Source organism: Mauremys mutica, chromosome 4 (genome assembly GCF_020497125.1).
Source record: "Mauremys mutica isolate MM-2020 ecotype Southern chromosome 4, ASM2049712v1, whole genome shotgun sequence".
In the NCBI taxonomy this organism is placed as follows: domain Eukaryota; kingdom Metazoa; phylum Chordata; order Testudines; family Geoemydidae; genus Mauremys; species Mauremys mutica.
The window spans coordinates 158,918,637-158,942,255 of NC_059075.1; the positions used below are offsets into that span (position 1 = coordinate 158,918,637).

At 65.9% G+C, this 23,619-nt stretch overlaps 1 protein-coding gene across 1 annotated transcript in view; it reads left to right on the forward strand.

Moving 5' to 3' along the window:
* The window catches only part of LOC123369190, a 27,750-nt gene extending 5,838 nt beyond the window's left edge, over positions 1 to 21,912 (forward strand). Inside the window, exons 3-8 of the mRNA XM_045014549.1 lie at positions 14,431 to 14,661; positions 16,558 to 16,625; positions 17,500 to 17,588; positions 20,391 to 20,514; positions 21,064 to 21,196; positions 21,434 to 21,912. Of these exons, the coding sequence (XP_044870484.1) occupies positions 14,431 to 14,661; positions 16,558 to 16,625; positions 17,500 to 17,588; positions 20,391 to 20,514; positions 21,064 to 21,196; positions 21,434 to 21,788 (1,000 nt within the window). The 3' untranslated portion in view covers positions 21,789 to 21,912. The remainder of the gene's footprint in view (positions 1 to 14,430; positions 14,662 to 16,557; positions 16,626 to 17,499; positions 17,589 to 20,390; positions 20,515 to 21,063; positions 21,197 to 21,433) is intronic.
* The last annotated feature ends 1,707 nt before the right edge of the window (positions 21,913 to 23,619 follow it).

The window sequence follows — 23,619 nt, forward strand, 5'->3', positions numbered from 1 at the left end:
GGAGGGAGGGATTGGGGGAGAGTCAGTGGGTTTGGGGAGCAGTGAGGGGAGGGAGGGTTTGGGGGAGGGTCGGTGGGTTTGGGAGGGAGGGATTGGGGCAGGGTCGGTGGGTTTGGGGGGCAGCGAGGGGAGGGAGGGATTGGGGGAGAGTCAGTGGGTTTGGGGAGCAGTGAGGGGAGGGAGGGTTTGGGGGAGGGTCGGTGGGTTTGGGAGGGAGGGATTGGGGCAGGGTCGGTGGGTGTGGGGGCAGCGGAGGGGAGGAGGGATTGGGGGAGAGTCAGTGGGTTTGGGGAGCAGCGAGGGGAGGGAGGGTTTGGGGGAGGGTCGGTGGGTTTGGGAGGGAGGGATTGGGGCAGGGTCGGTGGGTTTGGGGGGCAGCGAGGGGAGGGAGGGATTGGGGGAGAGTCAGTGGGTTTGGGGGAGCAGTGAGGGGAGGGAGGGTTTGGGGGAGGGTCGGTGGGTTTGGGAGGGAGGGATTGGGGCGGGGTCGGGGGGGGGGGGGGGCAGGGAGGGGGGGGAGGGGATTGGGGGAGAGTCAGTGGGTTTGGGGGAGCAGTGAGGGAGGGAGGGTTTGGGGGAGGGTCGGTGGGTTTGGGAGGGAGGGATTGGGGCAGGGTCGGTGGGTTTGGGGGCAGCGAGGGGAGGGAGGGATTGGGGGAGAGTCAGTGGGTTTGGGGAGCAGTGAGGGGAGGGAGGGTTTGGGGGAGGGTCGGTGGGTTTGGGAGGGAGGGATTGGGGCAGGGTCGGTGGGTTTGGGGGGGCAGCGAGGGGGAGGGAGGGATTGGGGGAGAGTCAGTGGGTTTGGGGAGCAGTGAGGGGAGGGAGGGTTTGGGGGAGGGTCGGTGGGTTTGGGAGGGAGGGATTGGGGCAGGGTCGGTGGGTTTGGGGGGCAGCGAGGGGAGGGAGGGATTGGGGGAGAGTCAGTGGGTTTGGGGAGCAGTGAGGGGAGGGAGGGTTTGGGGGAGGGTCGGTGGGATGGGGAGGGAGGGATTGGGGCAGGGGAGGTGGGTTTGGGGTGGCAGCGAGGGGAGGGAGGGATTGGGGGAGTGTCAGTGGGTTTGGGGAGCAGTGAGGGGAGGGAGGGTTTGGGGGGAGGGTCGGTGGTTTTGGGAGGGAGGGATTGGGGCAGGGTCGGTGGGTTTGGGGGGCAGCGAGGGGAGGGAGGGATTGGGGGAGGGTCGGTGGGTTTGGGGGAGCAGCGAGGGGAGGGAGGGTTTGGGGGAGGGTCGGTGGGTTTGGGAGGGAGGCAGTGGGGCAGGGTCGGTGGGTTTGGGGGGCAGCGAGGGGGGAGGGATTGGGGGAGAGTCAGTGGGTTTGGGGGAGCAGTGAGGGGAGGGAGGGTTTGGGGGAGGGTCGGTGGGTTTGGGAGGGAGGGATTGGGGCAGGGTCGGTGGGTTTGGGGGGCAGCGAGGGGAGGGAGGGATTGGGGGAGAGTCAGTGGGTTTGGGGAGCAGTGAGGGGAGGGAGGGTTTGGGGGAGGGTCGGTGGGTTTGGGAGGGAGGGATTGGGGCAGGGTCGGTGGGTTTGGGGGGCAGCGAGGGGGGGGAGGGATTGGGGGAGAGTCAGTGGGTTTGGGGAGCAGTGAGGGGAGGGAGGGTTTGGGGGAGGGTCGGTGGGTTTGGGAGGGAGGGATTGGGGCAGGGTCGGTGGGTTTGGGGGGCAGCGAGGGGAGGGAGGGATTGGGGGAGAGTCAGTGGGTTTGGGGAGCAGTGAGGGGAGGGAGGGTTTTGGGGAGGGTCGGGGGGTTTGGGAGGGAGGGATTGGGGCAGGGTCGGTGGGTTTGGGGGGCAGCGAGGGGAGGGAGGGATTGGGGGAGAGTCAGTGGGTTTGGGGAGCAGTGAGGGGAGGGAGGGTTTGGGGGAGGGTCGGTGGGTTTGGGAGGGAGGGATTGGGGCAGGGTCGGTGGGTTTGGGGGGCAGCGAGGGGAGGGAGGGATTGGGGGAGAGTCAGTGGGTTTGGGGAGCAGTGAGGGGAGGGAGGGTTTTGGGGCTGGGTCGGTGGGTTTGGGAGGGAGGGATTGGGGCAGGGTCGGTGGGTTTGGGGGGGCAGCGAGGGGAGGGAGGGATTGGGGGAGGGTCGGTGGGTTTGGGGGGCAGCGAGGGGAGGGAGGGATTGGTGGAGGGTCGGAGGGTTAGGGAGGCAGCGAGGGGAGGGAGGGATTGGGGGGAGGGTCGGTGGGTTTGGGGGGCAGCGAACGGAGGGAGGGATTGGGGGGAGAGTCAGTGGGTTTGGGGGGCAGCGAACGGAGGGAGGGATTGGGGGGAGGGTCGGTGGGTTTGGGGGGCAGTGAGGGGCGGGAGGGATTGGGGGGAGGGTCAGTGGGTTTGGGGGGCAGCGAGGGGAGGGGGGGTTACATGATCTCATGAAATTAAGCAGCAGCGAAATCAAGTGGCAGGCTGTTCCGCAGACTAACCCGACCTCTGTGCGTTCACCTGCTTGTACCCGCTCCTTCGGGCACGGTGGTACCGATGCTTTGCCATAATTAGTTGTCGATTAACTGCAGCCTGTTTGCGCTAACGAGGTGCTAATTAAAACCCTAACGCATGACACTGCTCTTGGAGTCTCAGGGGGTGTAGCTGGGGGCTGTTGATTCTGTCAGGAGGAGGAGGTGGGCGGTTAAAAATCCTGAAATGGGGCCGACAAACTTCTGAGCTGCGGGGGAATGTTCCCGAGAGTCGGGGTGACCCCGGGAGGGCTCAAGCGACGCCTCTTCGGGGGGATCCTCAAGGCCCCTTCAGCCCGACCGCGCCACGAGCCTGGGAAACGCCGGGGGCTCTTATTGGCCTCCAGGGTTCGGGCGCGGCTGGAGTAACAGGGTGTGACTCCGGATTGACCCCGGGGGAGCTGGGATCAGAACCCAGCCCTGGCCCCAGGCCATTGCTGTCAGGAGTGACTCCGGATTGACCCCGGGGGAGCTGGGATCAGAACCCAGCCCTGGCCCCAGGCCATTGCTGTCAGGAGTGACTCCGGAGTGACCCCGGGGAGCTGGGATCAGAACCCAGCCCTGGCCCCAGGCCATTGCTGTCAGGAGTGACTCCGGATTGACCCCGGGGGAGCTGGGATCAGAACCCAGCCCTGGCCCCAGGCCATTGCTGTCAGGAGTGACTCCGGATTGACCCCGGGGGAGCTGGGATCAGAACCCAGCCCTGGCCCCAGGCCATTGCTATCAGGAGTGACTCCGGATTGACCCCGGGGGAGCTGGGATCAGAACCCAGCCCTGGCCCCAGGCCATTGCTGTCAGGAGTGACTCCGGATTGACCCCGGGGGAGCTGGGATCAGAACCCAGCCCTGGCCCCAGGCCATTGCTGTCAGGAGTGACTCCGGATTGACCCCGGGGGAGCTGGGATCAGAACCCAGCCCTGGCCCCAGGCCATTGCTGTCAGGAGTGACTCCGGATTGACCCCGGGGGAGCTGGGATCAGAACCCAGCCCTGGCCCCAGGCCATTGCTATCAGGAGTGACTCCGGATTGACCCCGGGGGAGCTGGGATCAGAACCCAGCCCTGGCCCCAGGCCATTGCTGTCAGGAGTGACTCCGGATTGACCCCGGGGGAGCTGGGATCAGAACCCAGGCCATTGCTGTCAGGAGTGACTCTGGATTGACCCCGGGGGAGCTGGGCTCCTGCCCCCGTTGCAGGCAGGGGTGACTCCGGATTTAGCAGCAGCATCAAGCCCTTTCTCCTCCTCTCACGGGCCCTAGGGCACAGCAGAGACACGGACACACAAGGCGGCTGAGCCTGATTTAAGGATCTGGGGTTATTCTGTGCTCGGAGCAGCTGGGGAACGGGGGGCAGGACTCCTGGGTTCTCTCCCAGCTCGGGGTGGGGGTGGAGGCTAGTGAGTTAGAGCGAGGTGGGGGGGCTCGGGGCCAGGACTCCTGGGTTCTCTCCCCAGCTCTGGGAGGGGAGTGGGCTCCTTCACCCTGGTGCAGCTCACACAGCAGTGTGGGTTTGTGTTGGAGGCGGGGGGGGGGGGGGGTTGTACCCCGTATGGTGCAGAGGAGACGGTGTGGGGTGAATCCCCCATGTGGGAAGGGGGCCGGGGGAGGCTTTTCCCCCATTGCGGGTGCCGGGGGGGCAAGTGTCCGAAAGGCACAACCAAGAGAGAGTTTGTGCTGCTGATTCATTGACACCAGCTCTGTCAGGACAGAACTGTCAGGGGGAGGAGGGTTAATATTTGGGGGGGCTGGGGACCCCCAGCAAGGGGGGAGATTGGGGGATCCAGCTGATCCTGCCCCACGGCGCCCCCTGCCTGCTCCCTGCAGCCGGGTGGGAGCCGACGCCCCCTAGAGGGGACAGGCCCCTGCCCCATTCCCTGCCCCCCTGAGCCAGCCAGGCCCTGCCCTGGGGCTGGGGGGGAGCCAGCGCCCCCTGGAGGGGACAGGCCCCTGCCCCATTCCCTGCCCCCCTGAGCCAGCCAGGCCCTGCCCTGGGGCCGGGGGGGAGCCGATGCCCCCTAGAGGGGACAGGCCCCTGCCCCATTCCCTGCCCCCCTGAGCCAGCCAGGCCCTGCCCTGGGGCCGGGGGGGAGCCGACGCCCCCTAGAGGGGACAGGCCCCTGCCCCATTCCCTGCCCCCTGAGCCAGCCAGTCCCCGCCGTGGGGCTGGGTGGGAGCTGGTGCCCCCTAGTGGGGAAATACATTTATATTTGGTTATATATACAAATATCTAGGGTGACCAGATGTCCCAGGTGTATAGGGCACCCCCCGTGTTTGGGGCTTTGGCTTAGATAGGACCCCGTCTCCCCGCCCCCCGTCCCGATGTTTCACACGTGACCCCCGGTCCCCCCGCGGCGTCTCTGCACTCACACGAACCCAGGCGAAAACCGTCGCCACCGGTCACTGAACCGGCCGGCCGGGCGCAGGGACCGAACGCCTCCGCGTTGGCTTTGAGGGAGTCGCCTTTGTAGATTTTGACACGGGACCGGGAGCGGCCGTAACGCGCCAACGCTGCGAATCGCTGCAGCTGCGGCCAGGGAATCGGTGTCTCCCCCCCGACCCCCCAGGCAGCGGCGAACACGGAAATCGAGCCCAATACACCTTGATAGACACGACCCTCGGCCCGGCGTCCTGCCCGGCCTGGCTGTGTCACCGTGCGGCCCCTCGGGCCATGACGCGGCTCCCTGGGAATCGGGGAGAGGGAGTCCCACGAAACAGTCCAGCCCCAAAAGAGTGACTGGGTTGGGGGAGGGAGATTAGGGTGCAGGACGCCTGGGTCCCACCTCACGTTGGCACCCAGGGGGGCGGAGATGGGGTGCAGGATGCCTGGGTCCCACCTTACATTGGCACCCTGGGAGGAGGCGGAGTTAGGGGTGCAAGAGACCAGGGGGAGCTGAGATCAGAATCCGGCCCTGACCCCATTGACACTGGGGCCGGATTTCGATCTCAGCTCCCTTGGAATAAATCCCGAATTCTCACACGCGACTCCGGCCCTCACACAACCCGGCAGGCAAATAAACAGAACGTTTAAAAAAAATCTCTTGGTTGGTAACCAGATTGCAGGATTTTCGGCCAAATCTCCGGCCGTTCGGGGCCGGGACCAGTGACTGTTCGGCCCTCAGGAAGCCAGGCTGGGGCGGGTGACGGCTCCGTGTGTGCCCAGGGCAGTGCCCAGGTGATTTGCCAGCCCACGGGGGATTGTGTTTGTTTGGTTGTTATCTATTAACCCAGCGTCCTCACCTCCCCGCTCGGAGAAACGGCTCCCGGCTGCCAGCTGTGGCTCAGCTCGTTCGGCTCGGCCAGGCCCCTCGGTGCCCCACTTCCTTCGGGGGGCGGAGAACACAAGGCAAAGGCGGCTTTGTTTCGGGCTGACCCCTGCAGGGGGCGCCCTCCCCCCGTGAGACAGGCGTGTCCTGCCTCAGTTTACCATCCAGACCGCGCTTTGCCCCTCTCCTCCACCACGGGGTCGCCTCACCCGCCTGGGACACGGAGCTCGCCCCGCTCCGCGGGGAAATCCACCTTGCTTTGGGCTTGCCGAGGCCGGAGGAGCGTCTGGGTTTGTCTGGGGCTCAGAGAGCCCCGGGGAAACACCGAGTTGTCGGGTCGCAGCCGCAGCAAAGCGACGGTTGTTGTGTCTGGGTCGTAGACGCCGCTCAGGGGCGTCTGATTTCCTCACATCGCAGCCACAACCCGGCAACGGCAGCGTCTGGGTCGCAGACACACAAGGGGATTCTGGCTCTGGCTGGCTGCAAAGCCGATTGCGCCAAACGCCAAGAATAGAAAAGAGGAAGTTGAGATCAGAATGCAGCCCTCACCCCACTGCAATCAGGGAGTGACTCCGGATTCAGCCCCCGGGGACCTGAGATCAGAATCCAGCCCTCACCCCACTGCAGTCAGGGAGTGACTCCGGATTGAGCCCCCGGGGACCTGAGATCAGAATCCAGCCCTCACCACCCTGCAGTCAGGGAGTGACTCCGGATTCAGCCCCCGGGGACCTGAGATCAGAATCCAGCCCTCACCCTACTGCAGTCGGGGAGTGACTCCAGATTGACCCCCTGGGGAGCGGAGATCAGAATCCAGCCCTCACCCCACTGCAGTCAGGGAGTGACTCCGGATTGACCCCCAGGGGACCTGAGATCAGAATCCAGCCCTCACCCCACTGCAGTCAGGGAGTGACTCCGGATTCAGCCCCCGGGGACCTGAGATCAGAATCCAGCCCTCACCCCACTGCAATCAGGGAGTGACTCCGGATTGACCCCCCGGGGACCTGAGATCAGAATCCAGCCCTCACCCCACTGCAGTCAGGGAGTGACTCCGGATTCAGCCCCCGGGGACCTGAGATCAGAATCCAGCCCTCACCCCACTGCAATCAGGGAGTGACTCCGGATTGACCCCCCGGGGACCTGAGATCAGAATCCAGCCCTCACCCCACTGCAGTCAGGGAGTGACTCCGGATTCAGCCCCCGGGGACCTGAGATCAGAATCCAGCCCTCACCCCACTGCAATCAGGGAGTGACTCCGGATTGACCCCCCGGGGACCTGAGATCAGAATCCAGCCCTCACCACCCTGCAGTCAGGGAGTGACTCCGGATTGACCCCCAGGGGACCTGAGATCAGAATCCAGCCCTCAGCCCACTGCAGTCAGGGAGTGACTCCGGATTCAGCCCCCGGGGACCTGAGATCAGAATCCAGCCCTCACCACCCTGCAATCAGGGAGTGACTCCGGATTGACCCCCCGGGGACCTGAGATCAGAATCCAGCCCTCACCCCACTGCAGTCAGGGAGTGACTCCGGATTCAGCCCCCGGGGACCTGAGATCAGAATCCAGCCCTCACCCCACTGCAATCAGGGAGTGACTCCGGATTGACCCCCCGGGGACCTGAGATCAGAATCCAGCCCTCACCACCCTGCAGTCAGGGAGTGACTCCGGATTGACCCCCAGGGGACCTGAGATCAGAATCCAGCCCTCAGCCCACTGCAATCAGGGAGTGACTCCGGATTCAGCCTCCGGGGACCTGAGATCAGAATCCAGCCCTCACCCCACTGCAATCAGGGAGTGACTCCGGATTGACCCCCCGGGGACCTGAGATCAGAATCCAGCCCTCAGCCCACTGCAGTCAGGGAGTGACTCCGGATTGACCCCCCGGGGACCTGAGATCAGAATCCAGCCCTCAGCCCACTGCAGTCAGGGAGTGACTCCGGATTGACCCCCAGGGGACCTGAGATCAGAATTCTGCCCTGAACCCATTTGCACTGGGGCCGGATTTCAATCTCAGATCCCCTGGAGTAAATCCTGAACTCTCACAGGTGACTCCGGCCCTCACACAACCTGCCAGGCAAACAAATCACAGTTAAGGATCCCAGGCTGGGGCGGTTCGAGTTTCCACCCAGCAGATACATAGAGCGTATTTGTCTTTGGCTCTCTCTTAATCCAACTTTCTCGCCTCCTTGTTCCTATGTAACCACCCCCAGCTGCCGGAGCCTCCCACCCACTCACAGGCTAAGGACGTTGAGTGGGGGGTCTCCAGATGGCTTCCTCGGGTGGCAAAAATCCCACAGGGAAAACCTCCTTGTGTTTGGGTTGCCAAGAGCATTGAGGAAATCTATTTTCTTTGAGTCATGGAGTTAGCTCTGATCCACCAGCCCCCACTGCCGTCCCAGAGCTGGGGAGAGAACCCAGGAGTCCTGGCTCCCAGTCCCCCTGCTCTAACCCCCACTCCCCTCCCAGAGCTGGGGAGAGAACCCAGGAGTCCTGGCTCCCAGCACCCCCCACTCTAACCACTAGCCCCCACTCCCCTCCCAGAGCCGGGGAGAGAACCCAGGAGTCCTGGCGCCCAGCCTCCCTGCTCTAACCACTAGACCCCACTCCCCTCCCAGAGCCGGGGAGAGAACCCAGGAGTCCTGGCTCCCAGCACCCCCCCACTCTAACCACTAGCCCCGACTCCCCTCCCAGAGCCGGGGAGAGAACGCAAGAATCATGATTCAACTTTCCGGTGAACACGCGACGCCTGCGCGTGGGCACGACTCACCGACCCAAGGGGCCGTCGCAATGAACGGCCGAGCCGCGGAGGCCGTGGGTGGAGTCGTACGTGTCCAGCGCCCGAGATCAGCCCAAAGAAATCGCGGCGAGAGACGGGCTGGCTGAGTTCGGACAAACCGGAGAGGCCGGGATTTGCCGCCGGATTCTGGTGCTGCTGCGCTCAGCCCCTCACCGATTTCAAAGTCTAAATCCTATTTTCTAACGGGACTTTGGCACTTCGGAGCCAGCGCCGGGCCTGAGGGGAAGTGCCCCGCGGGTTTAAAGTGAATTTGGCGAGGAGCACGAGCAGCGGGCCCGGACCGCGTGGGCCCCCCCAGGCTGAGATGATGCGAAAGAAAAGGGTCATTTCGGTGCCGTTTGCAGCGCCCCTCGGCGCGCCGGCGTTCGCTGCGTTAGCGTTAGGCTCGCGGTGCTCGAAAGCTGCAGCGTCGGCCGAGGGGCAGTGGGGAATGGGCCTGAGACGCCGGATCCCGGTGCTGGGCAGAAATACGGCAAAATAGGCTAAGAACTCGACCGGGGGAAAGCGGCGGGACCAAGAAAACAGGGTCCCGGCGGATCCAGCCTTCGCGACGGGCCGGGAACCAGCCCTGACGGCTCTTCTGGCGTCTCCGGAGCCAAGGATTCGAGAGGTTTGTTTGTGGGACCTTTTTCCTTCCCCGCTCTGCAGTCCGGCCGTTACGGGAGGCACCTCGCCCGGCGCTGGGAGGCGGCCCCTCCGGGGGGCCGGGCACACGGGGACCCCTCGCCCGGCGCTGGGAGGCGACCCCTCCGGGGGGCCGGGCACACGGGGACCCCTCGCCCGGCGCTGGGAGGCGGCCCCTCCGGGGGGCCGGGCACCCGGGGACCCCTCGCCCGGCGCTGGGAGGCGGCCCCTCCGGGGGGCCGGGCACCCGGGGACCCCTCGCCCGGCGCTGGGAGGCGGCCCCTCCGGGGGCCGGGCACACGGGGACCCCGCGCCCGGCGCTGGGAGGCGGCCCCTGCGGGGGGCCGGGCACACGGGGACCCCGCGCCCGGCGCTGGGAGGCGGCCCCTCCGGGGGGCCGGGCACACGGGGACCCCGCGCCCGGCGCTGGGAGGCGGCCCCTCCGGGGGGCCGGGTACCCGGGGACCCCTTGCCCGGCGCTGGGAGGCGGCCCCTCCGGGGAGCTGGGCACACGGGGACCCCTCGCCCGGCGCTGGGACGCGGCCCCTCCGGGGTGGGACATGTGGGGCTCCCTGGGGTGGTGGACAGTGTCCAGGATTGGGAGCCGGATCCAGGTGTCCGGGACAGCTCCCTGCAGGGCCTCTGGAGACTGGGACGGGGAGTGGGACCCAGGGGAGGGAAGGGAGGGGAAATTGGACCCAGGCATCCAGGATGGTGGGGAGGGGAGGGATGGGGAACGGAACCCAGGCGTCCAGGAGGGGGGTTGGAACCCAGGCGTCCGGGAGCGGGGTTGGGACCCAGGCGTCCGGGAGCGGGGTTGGGACCCAGGCGTCCGGGAGCGGGGTTGGGACCCAGGCGTTCGGGAGGGGGGTTGGGACCCAGGCGTCCGGGAGCGGGGTTGGGACCCAGGCGTTCGGGAGGGGGGTTGGGACCCCGGCGTTCGGGAGGGGGGTTGGGACCCAGGCGTCCGGGAGGGGGGTTGGGACCCAGGCGTCCGGGACGCCAGCCCGAGGCAGCGGGAGGGGGCGGGGGCTCCCCGGGGCCCCGCTGGCCGCGACGCGTCTCACACAGACCCGGGACGCAGGCTGGGTGCAGGTGAGCAGTTTATTGGCTCCCCGGCGGCGCGGCCGGGCGGCTCCTCCCCAGACTCAGGCGCCGCAGGGCGCCGCCTTGGCGGGGGGGGCGCCCCAGTGGAAGCCGAGGGCGTAGAGGTAGGTGCCGGCCCGGCCGCTGACGGCCCTGAGCACGGAGCCCGGGGCCGCCGGCAGCGCCAGGAAGGTGCCCCCGCTCTGGTTCCCGAACAGGAAGGTGCGGCCCAGGCTGGTGGTGAAGGTCAGCGAGGTGACGACCCAGAAACTGTAACTGCCTTGAACCTGCACGACGCTCTCGCCCGGCTCCAGGTCCATCTGCACCAGCGTCCCCCAGGCCGCCCCGTTCACACTGCTCCAGGCGTTCCCGTAGCGAACCTGGATCCTGGGGAGACGGCAGGTGCCCCTCAGCCCCGACCCGCAGCCCCCTGGCCCCCCGCTCTGCCGGTGCCCCTCACTCCCGACCCGCAGCCCCTGCTAGCCCAGCCCTGCCCCCCCCAGCTCTGCCGGTGCCCCTCAGCCCCGACCCGCAGCCCCTGCCAGCCCAGCCCTGCCGGTGCCCCTCACTCCCGACCCGCAGCCCCCGCTAGCCCAGCCCTGCCCCCCCCAGCCCTGCCGGTGCCCCTCACTCCCGACCCGCAGCCCCCCGCCAGCCCAGCCCTGCCCCCCCCACTCTGCCGGTGCCCCTCACTCCCGACCTGCAGCCCCTGCCAGCCCAGCCCTGCCCCCCCCAGCTCTGCCGGTGCCCCTCACTCCCGACCCGCAGCCCCCCACTGTCCCAGAGCTCACCCATGGAGGGTCAGGACGCCCGTCCAGATCTTCATTGCAGTGATGGGCCCGACAATCTCAAAATTGGTTTGGGAGAATTCGTCCCCCCCGGTGCCGCCATAGAGCCCGGAGAACGAGGCTGCTGCAGCTTGGTCCTGAGCTGCAGGAAGATAAATCAGACTTGAGATGCAGGGCGGGGGCTGGGCACACAGGGACCCCTCCCCCGGCACTGGGATGCAGCTGGCTCTGGGGAGCGAGGACCCCCACCCCCACTCTAAGCGTCTCCCATCCAAACGCAGCACAAGTCACGCCCTGATCGCACCTGTTCCCCCCACCCTGAGCTCCTACCTCTGCAGACGCTGGCGCCAATCGCCACGAGGAGAAGGAACCGGAGCATCCTGGCTGGGGGTCTCGGCAGGACGTCTGAAACCAGACAGCGGGGAGGGAATTCGCCTGGGTTCCTTATTTTCAAACCGTTCGTTTCCTGCAAAGGCTCCTTTCCAGGCACCAGGAACTGGAAAATTCCTACCAAATCCGTCTAACAACAGCTGAACCTGAGATGCAGCCAGCTCTGGGGTGGGGCCCCCTCGCCCGACGCTGGGATGCAGCCAGCTCTGGGGTGGAGTGCGAGGGACCCCCTCGCCCGACGCTGGGATGCAGCCGGCTCTGGGGTGGAGCGCGAGGGACCCCCTCGCCCGACGCTGGGATGCAGCCAGCTCTGGGGTGGGGCGCGAGGGACCCCCTCGCCCGACGCTGGGATGCAGCCAGCTCTGGGGTGGAGCACGAAGGACCCCCCTCGCCCGACGCTGGGATGCAGCCAGCTCTGGGGTGGAGCACGAAGGACCCCCCTCGCCCGACGCTGGGATGCAGCCGGCTCTGGGGTGGGGCGCGAGGGACCCCCCTCGCCCGACGCTGGGATGCAGCCGGCTCTGGGGTGGGGCGCGAGGGTCCCCCCTCGCCCGACGCTGAGATGCAGCCGGCTCTGGGGTGGGGCGCGAGGGACCCCCTCGCCCGACGCTGAGATGCAGCCGGCTCTGGGGTGGAGCGCGAGGGACCCCCTCGCCCGACGCTGGGATGCAGCCGGCTCTGGGGTGGGGCGCGAGGGACCCCCCTCGCCCGACGCTGGGATGCAGCCGGCTCTGGGGTGGAGCGCGAGGGACCCCCTCGCCCGACGCTGGGATGCAGCCGGCTCTGGGGTGGAGCGCGAGGGACCCCCTCGCCCGACGCTGGGATGCAGCCGGCTCTCGGGTGGAGCGCGAGGGACCCCCCTCGCCCGACGCTGGGATGCAGCCGGCTCTGGGGTGGGGCGCGAGGGACCCCCTCGCCCTACGCTGAGATGCAGCCGGCTCTGGGGTGGGGCGCGAGGGACCCCCTCGCCCGACGCTGAGATGCAGCCGGCTCTGGGGTGGAGTGCGAGGGACCCCCTCGCCCGACGCTGAGATGCAGCCGGCTCTGGGGTGGAGTGCGAGGGACCCCCTCGCCCGACGCTGAGATGCAGCCGGCTCTGGGGTGGGGCGCGAGGGACCCCCTCGCCCGACGCTGAGATGCAGCCGGCTCTGGGGTGGGGCGCGAGGGACCCCCCTCGCCCGACGCTGAGATGCAGCCAGCTCTGGGGTGGGGCGCAAGGGACCCCCTCGCCCGACGCTGAGATGCAGCCAGCTCTGGGGTGGGGCCCCCTCGCCCAACGCTGGGATGCAGCCGGCTCTGGGGTGGGGCGCGAGGGACCCCCCTCGCCCGACACTGAGATGCAGCCAGCTCTGGGGTGGAGCGCGAGGGACCCCCCTCGCCCGACACTGGGATGCAGCCAGCTCTGGGGTGGAGCGCGAGGGACCCCCTTGCCCGACGCTGAGATGCAGCCAGCTCTGGGGTGGGGCGCGAGGGACCCCCTTGCCCGACGCTGAGATGCAGCCGGCTCTGGGGTGGAGTGCGAGGGACCCCCCTCGCCCGACGCTGGGATGCAGCCGGCTCTGGGGTGGGGCGCGAGGGACCCCCTCGCCCGACGCTGGGATGCAGCCAGCTCTGGGGTGGGGCGCGAGGGACCCCCTCGCCCGACGCTGGGATGCAGCCGGCTCTGGGGTGGGGCGCGAGGGACCCCCTCGCCCGACGCTGAGATGCAGCCGGCTCTGGGGTGGGGCGCGAGGGACCCCCTCGCCCGACGCTGGGATGCAGCCGGCTCTGGGGTGGGGCGCGAGGGACCCCCTCGCCCGACGCTGAGATGCAGCCGGCTCTGGGGTGGGGCGCGAGGGACCCCCCTCGCCCGACGCTGAGATGCAGCCGGCTCTGGGGTGGAGCGCGAGGGACCCCCCTCGCCCGACACTGGGATGCAGCCGGCTCTGGGGTGGGGCGCGAGGGACCCCCCTCGCCCGACGCTGAGATGCAGCCGGCTCTGGGGTGGAGCGCGAGGGACCCCCCTCGCCCGACGCTGGGATGCAGCCGGCTCTGGGGTGGGGCGCGAGGGACCCCCCTCGCCCGACGCTGAGATGCAGCCGGCTCTGGGGTGGAGCGCGAGGGACCCCCCTCGCCCGACACTGGGATGCAGCCGGCTCTGGGGTGGAGCGGCCGTTTGTAGAGCTCAGAGCAGGAACGCTCCAGCCATGGCACTTACCTTTCCTTGGGCCAGCCGCTGAAGCTGGAGACCTCAGTTCATGGCCTCCTTATATCGGGTTCCTGGAGGCGGTGCCACCCCCAGATTTGCCCTGGCTGGTCCCAGCCCGGCCTCTGTGCCCCAGGGAGGGAGCTCGGGCGATAAGGGGCGTTGGTGCCACTCCTGTTTGAGTAGCCGATAGCTCCTGGAGAGAGGTCGCCAAAGGGCTCGCGGGTGGGTGGGAGGCGTTGGCTGCGGGTGCCTGGAGCCACCAACCCACCACATTCGCTGCCGCAAACGGCCCCGGCCTGTCGGTGGAACCAGAACCCGGAGCTTTTACGGCTGCGTCCCGAAGCAAACAGGCTTCGCCCCACGTTGGGGCCGATTCCCCTTCGGTTCTTCCTCTGGCCCGCGGCCCCGCGGGGTCTGGGCGCCGCCCGCAGCCTGCGCCCGCGGCGGGGCCTCCTGCCCGCTCCCCGGTGCGCATTGCAGGGGCTGTTTGCTGGGCGCCGTGTTCACGGTGGAGGAGGCACGTCACAGAGAGGTGCCTGGTGCTTGGAGTGGACGGGCGGAGGCCTGGGACGGCCGTGAGGTCCACGGGGTCTGTGCCCAGAGAGCCCCTGTCCACCACGCGCAGGAAGCAGATGCTGCTGCTCGGTGTGTGCGCCCGGGACGCAGGGTTGTGTCTGACACCCGCCCCCCCCCACACTTCCTGGGGTGCGTCTGCAGCCCAGACCAAAGCCTCCAGCGTCTCTGTCTGCCACCAAACCAGCCGAGCGTCCCCGTGGTCCCGCCGCCCCCAGCACGAGATTCTCCTGGTCGGCTTTGCAGCCAGCCCGAGCCAGAATCCCCCTTGTGTGTCTGCGACCCAGACGCTGCCGCTGCCGGGTTGTGGCTGCGATGGGGAGAAATCAGACGCCCCTGAGCGGCGTCTACGACCCAGACACAACAACCGTCGCTTTGCTGCGGCTGCGACCCGACAACTCGGTGTTTCCCCGGGGCTCTCTGAGCCCCAGACAAACCCAGTCGCTCCTCCGGCCTCGGCAAGCCCAAAGCAAGGTGGATTTCCCCGCGGAGCGGGGCGAGCTCCGTGTCCCAGGCGGGTGAGGCGACCCCGTGGTGGAGGAGAGGGGCAAAGCGCGGTCTGGATGGTAAACTGAGGCAGGACACGCCTGTCTCACGGGGGGAGGGCGCCCCCTGCAGGGGTCAGCCCGAAACAAAGCCGCCTTTGCCTTGTGTTCTCCGCCCCCCGAAGGAAGTGGGGCACCGAGGGGCCTGGCCGAGCCGAACGAGCTGAGCCACAGCTGGCAGCCGGGAGCCGTTTCTCCGAGCGGGGAGGTGAGGACGCTGGGTTAATAGATAACAACCAAACAAACACAATCCCCCGTCGGCTGGCAAATCACCTGGGCACTGCCCTGGGCACACACGGAGCCGTCACCCGCCCCAGCCTGGCTTCCTGAGGGCCGAACAGTCACTGGTCCCGGCCCCGAAAGGCCGGAGATTTGGCCGAAAATCCTGAGATTTGGTTACAAACCAAGAGATTTTTTTAAAATAATCTTTTTATTTGCCTGCCGGGTTGTGTGAGGGCCGGAGTCGCGTGTGAGAATTCAGGATTTTCTCCGAGGGAGCTGAGATTGAAATCCGGCCTCAGTGTCAATGGGGTCAGGGCCGGATTCTGATCTCAGCTCCCACAAGGTCAATCCGGAGTCACGCCCTGACTGCCGTGGGGTGAGAGCTGGATTCTGATCTCAGCTCCCCCGGGGTCAATCCGGAGTCACGCCCTGACTGCCGTGGGGTGAGAGCCGGATTCTGATCTCAGCTCCCCCGGGGTCAATCCGGAGTCACGCCCTGACTGCCGTGGGGTGAGAGCTGGATTCTGATCTCAGCTCCCCCGGGGTCAATCCGGAGTCACGCCCTGACTGCCGTGGGGTGAGAGCCGGATTCTGATCTCAGCTGCCCCGGGGTCAATCCGGAGTCACGCCCTGACTGCCGTGGGGTGAGAGCTGGATTCTGATCTCAGCTCCCCCGGGGTCAATCCGGAGTCACGCCCTGACTGCCGTGGGGTGAGAGCCGGATTCTGATCTCAGCTGCCCCGGGGTCAATCCGGAGTCACGCCCTGACTGCCGTGGGGTGAGAGCCGGATTCTGATCTCAGCTGCCCCGGGGTCAATCCGGAGTCACGCCCTGACTGCCGTGGGATGAGAGCCGGATTCTGATCTCAGCTGCCCCGGGGTCAATCCGGAGTCACGCCCTGACTGCCGTGGGGTGCGAGCCGGATTCTGATCTCAGCTCCCCTTTCGCCTCGCGTTGCATTTGGCACAATGGCTTATCCCAACCCCAACAATAACCCTAATCTGTAATAATCACTTGTGCTGGCAGGGCGCAGGGTTGGGTTCTTGGCTGGCAGCTTTCCCGGGAAACTCTCCAGCTCCCGGGGAGATGTGTTAGAGCACGTGACGCGTGTATCGCTACATATAAATACGCCCATGCAGATTAATTCTTCAGCCAGCTGGTCCCACTCAGGTATGTGCCGCTGCGTGTGAAAAACTCCTCTGTGATCCATTAACGGCTGGGCCGGCGGGGCCCTGCGCTCGACGTCCTGGCGTTTCTCCGCTCGTCTCTGCAGGGAGATAACTCGTGAACGCCGCTAGTATTAATTGTCGCAGTGCTAGTGCGTTGTCATAAGGCACCGGGCGTTAGTGATCGTTTTAGTGTGACGTTTCTCTCGTTACATGAGCAAACACTATTTTTATTACTTGTTCCTATTGTCCCTAAGCATCATGAGCTAGTATCGGATCCCTGCAGCACGGCTTTTATTTCTGACTGTATCGTTTTCTTTATTAAGATATTTTTATATACAAGTAACTTAACACAGAACTAAATGTATTTCCCCTCTAGGGGGCGCCGGCTCCGATCCGGCCCCGGGGCAGGGCCTGGCTGGCTCAGGGGTGGGGCCTGGGACCCGGGGTCCCCCATCTGCCACTTGTATCCCGTACCCAGGATGCTGCCGCTGCAAAGCCGGGTCGTGACCCTCGGCCTCCTGGCTAATTCGGTCCCAGAAATTGCAGGTGAGTAAAACAGCTCCCCCAGCTCTGCCAGTGCCCCTCACTCCCGACTCGCAGCCCCTGCTAGCCCAGCCCTGGACTCCCCCCCCCCCCGCTCTGCCGGTGCCCCTCACTCCCGACCCGCAGCCCCCCACTCTCACCCGGGGAGGGGGAGGGCCCCTGCCCAGACTTCCACCAACAATCGCGACCGAAGCTGCCCCCCATGAGCCCTGAGAGGGAGGCTGTAATGGAGTGGACATAAACCAGCCATGAGCTGCGGCTGCCTCTGGGGTGGAGCAGCTGTTTCGACAGGTGCTAAGTCTCACCCTAAATGTCACCGGCAGGAGGGAGACTGGAGCCAGGGAACTGCTCTGGCCCCCAGAGCGAACCATGGGACTGACGCGCTGAAGATACAGGTGTCAGCTGAAGTCCTTCTTCTGTCGCTTTCCGCCTGTGCATTCCCACGCTGGAGGCGGTGCCACCCCCAGATTTACCCTGGCTGGTCCCAGCCCGGCCTCTGTGCCCCAGGGAGGGAGCTCGGGCGATAAGGGGCGTTGGTGCCACTCCTGTTTGAGTAGCCGATAGCTCCTGGAGAGAGGTCGCCGAAGGGCTCGCGGGTGGGTGGGAGGCGTTGGCTGCGGGTGCCTGGAGCCACCAACCCACCACATTCGCTGCCGCAAACGGCCCCGGCCTGTCGGTGGAACCAGAACCCGGAGCTTTTACGGCTGCGTCCCGAAGCAAACAGGCTTCGCCCCACGTTGGGGCCGATTCCCCTTCGGTTCTTCCTCTGGCCCGCGGCCCCGTGGGGTCTGGGCGCCGCCCGCGGCCTGCGGCGGGGTCTCCTGCCCGCTCCCCGGTGCGCATTGCAGGGTCTCTCTGCTGTGAAGACATGTCACAGGAAGGCGTCTGGTGCTTGAAGTGCACGCTCCTGAGTTCCAGGGGAGTTTATCCACCAGTGTCAGACCAGATGCCGAGAACGTGTCTTGGGTACGACCTGGACACAACAGACGACGCCGGGTTGTGTCCACGGCCCAGACAAAACACACTTTCCTGGCTGGTTTTTTTCAATCCTCAAACCCTCAAACAAAGAAACTTTTCCCCGTGTCCCCCACACCTGAAACAAAAGAGAATTTCGTTGATGGTCTTTGCAGCCTTTTGTGTTGTCTGAGACCCAGAATATCAAACGCTGCTTTGTTGCGGGTGTGACACACACAGAACAGTTGGGAGAGAGATCTGATGGGAGCTGTTGGGAGAAAACTGGCGGGAGCTGGGGAACCCAGCGTTAGAATTACAGGGCAATCACATGACCCTAAATAAAAGGATGGGAATTCATGTCAGTCAACACGGGTTTGTGGAAAATAGATCCTGTCAAACGAACTCGATCTCTTTTTGCGGTGAGCTTACAACTCTGGTTGATAAAGGGAATAGGGTGGACGTACTAGCTTAGACGTCTGTAGGGTGTTTGGTACCACACAACATTTTGATGAAAAAACGTAGACAATATAAAATGAACACGGCACGCACTGAATGGATTCAAAACTGGCTAACTGATAGATCTCGAAATGTAACTGTAAGTGTCAGCAAGCGGAGGGGTTCCCAGCGGGGTCCCTCAGCGATTGGTTCTTGGCCCTCTGCTATTGAACATCTTTATCAGTGACCTGGGAGAAAACACGAAATCGTCCCTGACAGACAAATGTCAGGGGGTAGCCGTGTTAGCCGGTTGGGCATAAGCTTTCAGAAACACTAGCCCAGGAACCAATCCCCGCAGCAAACCTCGTTGCCTGCTCTGTCCCTGTAGCTACTCTGGCGACACCATCCGGGGCTCGTTCACCTGCACATCTACCAATGGGATCTATGCCACCACGTGCCAGCAGGGCCCCTCTGCCGTGTCCACGGGCCGAACCGGACAGTCTCTACGGAGAAGAATAAATGACACAAATCAGAAGGGGTCTGGGGGTGATGCGCTGGGAACAGGAGCCCTGAGGTAATGGCAGCAGATGAGGAGTTGCAGGAAGCCTGAGCGCAGGCCCGGAGACGTGCTGCGTTTGAACCTGGTTTGCTTTGGGGTGTCTGAGACGCCCAGGCGGGACTCGGGGGCCCTGCATCGGGGCCGGGGGCGGCCGCTTTCAAACCCATCGCGGGGTGTTTTCCTGAGCCTCGACTCACCCCGCGAGATTTGGGGAACGAATCAGCGATGCCCGGCAGCAGGGCGGGAACAGGGCTCGGAGAGGGACCATCTCCCTTTGCCAGCCGGTGAGGCGACTGCCCTGTGGCGGAGAAGAGGAGAAATGGTAAACTGAGGCAGGCTCCGCCTATTGCCCTGCGGGAGGGCCCCCCCTGCAGGGGTCAGCCCTGCCACATCGCCAAACCAAACAAACTTTCCCCTGGCTTCTCTGCGAGCCAAGGAAAATAGATTTTCCTCAGTGCTTTTGGGAACGCAAACATGGGCGATTTCCCCGATGGGCATTTGCAAGCCAAGGACGCCAGTCTGGACCAAACATCGCAGCGCCGGGCTAACGCAGGCGACCCCGCGATGGCCTTCACTGGCTCGGGGAGGTTTGAAGTCCACCTCCCGCCCTGGCTGATTGCAGGTGGCAGCTGAGAGCTGCTTCTTAGAACAAGAAGGTGAGAAAGTTGGATTACGAAACAGCGAAAGTCAAACGCAATCCACGTGTCTGCTGGCAAATGACCCAGGAACTGCCCGGGACACACGAGGAACATTAATCGCCTCGCTGGGGGCTCCTGGAGAAATCACAGGCCTGGGCACCGAAGAGGCCTGGGATTTGCTTGCTTGGTCACGAGGGTTTTTTTAAAAAAACAATGGGGAGTCCGGTGGCACCTGAAAGACTAACAGATTTCTGTGGGCAGAAGCTTTCGTGGGCAAACCCCCACTTTAACGTAAACATCCCTGTTTGCCTTCTGGGCGGCGTGAGGCTTCGGGTCCCCGGAAGAGTTCAGACTTTGCCCTGGGGGAACTGGGAGCAGGATCTGGCCCCACTGTCAATGGAGTTGGGGAGCATTGGGATTTGCCTCCCCCGGGGTCAATCCGGAGTCCCCCCTCCGCCCCCAAGGACTCAGGCTGGGACTCAGCTCCCCCCGGCTGCTCGCTGACGTGCTGCGCTGCTATTGCGGGACATCCCTGGGCTCGGCAAACCTGCGGGGTGGGGATTTGTTATCTTTGGCTGGGGATTTCCTGGGCACGACTCCAGGCCCCCGGGAGATGCGCCCGATGACGTGACACCCAGCGCACTCCAGGCACCTATATAGACGGTGCAGGAGGATTCACCGGCCAGCCAGTTCCACACCCAGAGAGACCCAGAACCAGGTAGGGGCGGCTCGGCTTTCTTTGACACGCTGGCTGGCTCAGGGGGCAGGGAATGGGGCAGGGGCCTGTCCCCTGCGGGGGGTGGGGGCTCCGATCCGGCCCCAGGGCAGGGCCTGGCTGGCTCAGGGGGCAGGGAACGGGGCAGGGGCCTGTCCCCTCCAGGGGGCACCAGCTCTGATCCAGCCCCAGGGCAGGGCCTGGCTGGCTCAGGGGGTGGGGAATGGGGCTGGGGCCTGTCCCCTGCGGGGGGTGGGGGCTCCGATCCGGGCCCAGGGCAGGGCCTGGCTGGCTCAGGGGGGCAGGGAATGGGGCAGGGGCCTGTCCGCTGTGGGGGGTGGGGGCTCCGATCCGGCCCCAGGGCAGGGCCTGGCTGGCTCAGGGGGGCAGGGAATGGGGCGGGGGCCTGGCCCCGGTGGGGGGTGCGGGCTCTGATCCGGCTCCAGGGCAGGGCCTGGCTGGCTCAGGGGGTGGGGAATGGGGCGGGGGTTTCCCAGCCTGTCACATGTGTCCCGTACAGGATGCTGCTGCTGCTGCAAACCCTCCTCGGGACTTTTGTCCTTCTGGCAAATTCGGTCTCGGAAACTGCAGGTGAGTAGAACAAACACACAGCCCCACTGGTGCCCCTCACTCCCGACCCGCAGCCCCTGCCAGCCCAGCCCTGCCGGTGCTCCTCACTCCCGACCCGCAGCCCCTGCCAGCCCAGCCCTGCCCCCCCCCAGCTCTGCCGGTGCCCCTCACTCCCGACCCGCAGCCCCTGCCAGCCCAGCCCTGCCCCCCCGAGCTCTGCCGGTGCCCCTCACTCCTGACCCGCAGCCCCTGCCAGCCCAGCCCTGCCCCCCCAGCTCTGCCGGTGCCCCTCACTCCTGTCCCGCAGCCCCTTGCAGCGCCGCCCTGCCCCCCCCCAGCTCTGCCGGTGCCCCTCACTCCCGACCCGCAGCCCCTGCCAGCCCAGCCCTGCCCCCCCAGCTCTGCCGGTGCCCCTCACTCCCGACCCGCAGCCCCTGCCTGCCCAGCCCTGCCCCCTCCAGCTCTGCCGGTGCCCCTCACTCCCGACCCGCAGCCCCCCACTCACCCGCAGTATGAGCCGATCTCTGATCCCAGCTGCCCCAGTTCTATCCTCTCGTTCCCTCGTTCCAGCCCAGGCCCGGTTCTCCTATTCCGGGGAGTACGGCTCGGCTGTGGGGACCTCGTTCTCTTACTCTGGAGACCACATCTGGGGGCCCATCACGGCCTTCCGGGTCTGGGAACACCCCAGCAGCTTCATCAAAGCGTAAGTCCGGGGGCGGGAGGCTCAGAGGGGGCTGGAGGAGTGGGGGGTAGATCCAGCATCGGGGGGTGGGAGGTCTGGGATTTGGGGAGCAGCGGGGGGACGGGGAGTCAGAAGCAGACACGAGGGTTGGAGGAACGGCAGGGGACTCAGTGGACAGGGAAAGGGAGGGGGATTTTGGGGCTCTACCCACATCTTGAGGGGTTGGGGGGCTGACTCAACCCGCTCATCTCCCCCCAGCCTCCAGTTCCAATTTGCTGGCACGTGGAGCAAGACGTACGGCTACGAGCAGGGCAACCATCACGAGGTGACCCTGTTCCCGGGCGAGGAAATCACGCAGCTCTCCGGGAAACACTCCACCTACGTCTTCCAGCTCATCTTCTCCACCAGCCACGGACGCATCTTCTTCTTCGGCCAGCCGGCCGGGGAGAGCTTCAACGCCGTCCCCCTGGAGCAGGGCAACGTCCTGGCCTTCGTCACCGGCCACCACAACGGGGTGGGCATCACGGGCATCGGGATGCACTGGGACCACTCCAGCTCGCTGGCGTTAAAACCCTATGCCCAGGTCCCAGAGGCGGGGAATCCCTCTGGCTAATGGAGCCCATCCAGTCCAGCAAAATCCTGTGGCGGGGCGTTCCCCTCGTTAACACCTCGGCATGTGCCCGCTCCGCGTGGCACCGTGGAGCCAGTCGCTGGCTGTGATCAGTGGCTGATTAATTAGAGCCAGATTGCTTGATTTACGGACGTGCTCATTAAAACGATAAAGCCTCAATCTCTGCTCTGTTTTCATCCAGAACACGAGGTATCTGTTTACATTTGGGTTTGGCCCGGGGGCTGTTTCTGCCTGGATCCCTTCCCCAGCGCAGGGATGTGGCCACCTCTGGGGCGGAGCGCGGGGGCTGTTTAGCCAGGGATGCCCTGCACGGTGCTCAGATGCGGCCACCTCTGGGGCGGAGCGCGGGGGCTGTTTAGCCAGGGATGCCCTCCACGGTGCTCAGATGCGGCCACCTCTGGGGCGGAGCGCGGGGGCTGTTTAGCCAGGGATGCCCTGCGCGGTGCTCAGATGCGGCCACCTCTGGGGCGGAGCGCGGGGGCTGTTTAGCCAGGGATGCCCTGCGCGGTGCTCAGATGCGGCCACCTCCGGGGCGGAGCGCGGGGGCTGTTTAGCCAGGGATGCCCTGCGCGGTGCTCAGATGCGGCCACCTCTGGGGCGGAGAGCGGGGGCTGTTTAGCCAGGGACGCCCTGCACGGTGCTCAGATGCAGCCACCTCTGGGGCGGAGCGCGGGGGCTGTTTAGCCAGGGATGCCCTGCACGGTGCTCAGATGCAGCCACCTCTGGGGCGGAGCGCGGGGGCTGTTTATACCTGGGTGCTGAGCTCAATCTTTGTAAACCAAGCCAGGCCTGGGCGTCTGAACACGCTCAGCCCGTCCTCAGGGAACTGTCTCTAGGAGCCAGGTGCGAAATCTTCCCCTCAGGGGCTATTAAGGCCAATCCCCGCCCTGCGTCATGCGCAGCGATCTAGAAACAGGAACATTTCGCCTGGGGCCCGGCTCCTCCCCAGTGTCCAAGCCCAGCCTGGCCCGCCCGGTCTCGCGGACACAGGTGTATTGTCTGACACCGCCTGGAGGTCACTGGCCAGAGAACGGCTGGGACGGAGTGTGTGTGTGTGGGGGGGTTTCTTGGGTTTTATTTCTGGGTTTCCCAGTGGGTTGCATGCGGGGGGTGGGGGTGGGACTCAGTGTCCCCGGGTGTTACGGGTGTAACGAGGGGAGGGGAGAGGGAGTTTGTGGTTACACAGGGACCGGAGAGGGACTCGGGACCCCGGCCCGGCCTGGAGGACGGAGACCCCAGCGACTGGTGACCTGGTGACCCGGAGGCCCAGCTCAGGAGTCGCAGCCAGTTCTGGCCAGTGGGGACAATGGGCTGCGGGGAGAGGACCCCGGTGACCTGACCAGCCGGTTCCAGCCAGAGGGGGGCTGAGAGGGGAGGGGACCCAGGCGTCCCGGTTTACGACCCTGTGTCCCCGGAGAGCAGCGGGGAAAGTAACTTCCAGGACTAACCGGTGCTGCCGGAGTCCTGAGGGGGCGTGGCCTCACCTGGAAGGGGGCGTGGCCTCACCTGGAAGGGGCGGGGCCTCTCAAGATTGAAAGGCCCTGGGGCACCAGCTGTGGCTGGGAGCTCCAGGGCCTTTAAATCAACCCGGAGCTCCCTGCTGCAGAGGCGGCTGGGAGCCCCCTGGGGCTCAGGGGCAGATTAAAGGGCCTGGGGCTCCAGCCGCCGGGGGGACCCCGAGCTTTGCGGGGCGGGGGCAGGGATTTAAAGGGCCCGGGGCTCCGGCCGCCGGGGGGAACCCAGAGCTTTGCGGGGTGGGGGCAGGGATTTAAAGGGCCCGGGGCTCCGGCCGCCGGGGGAACCCGGAGCTTTG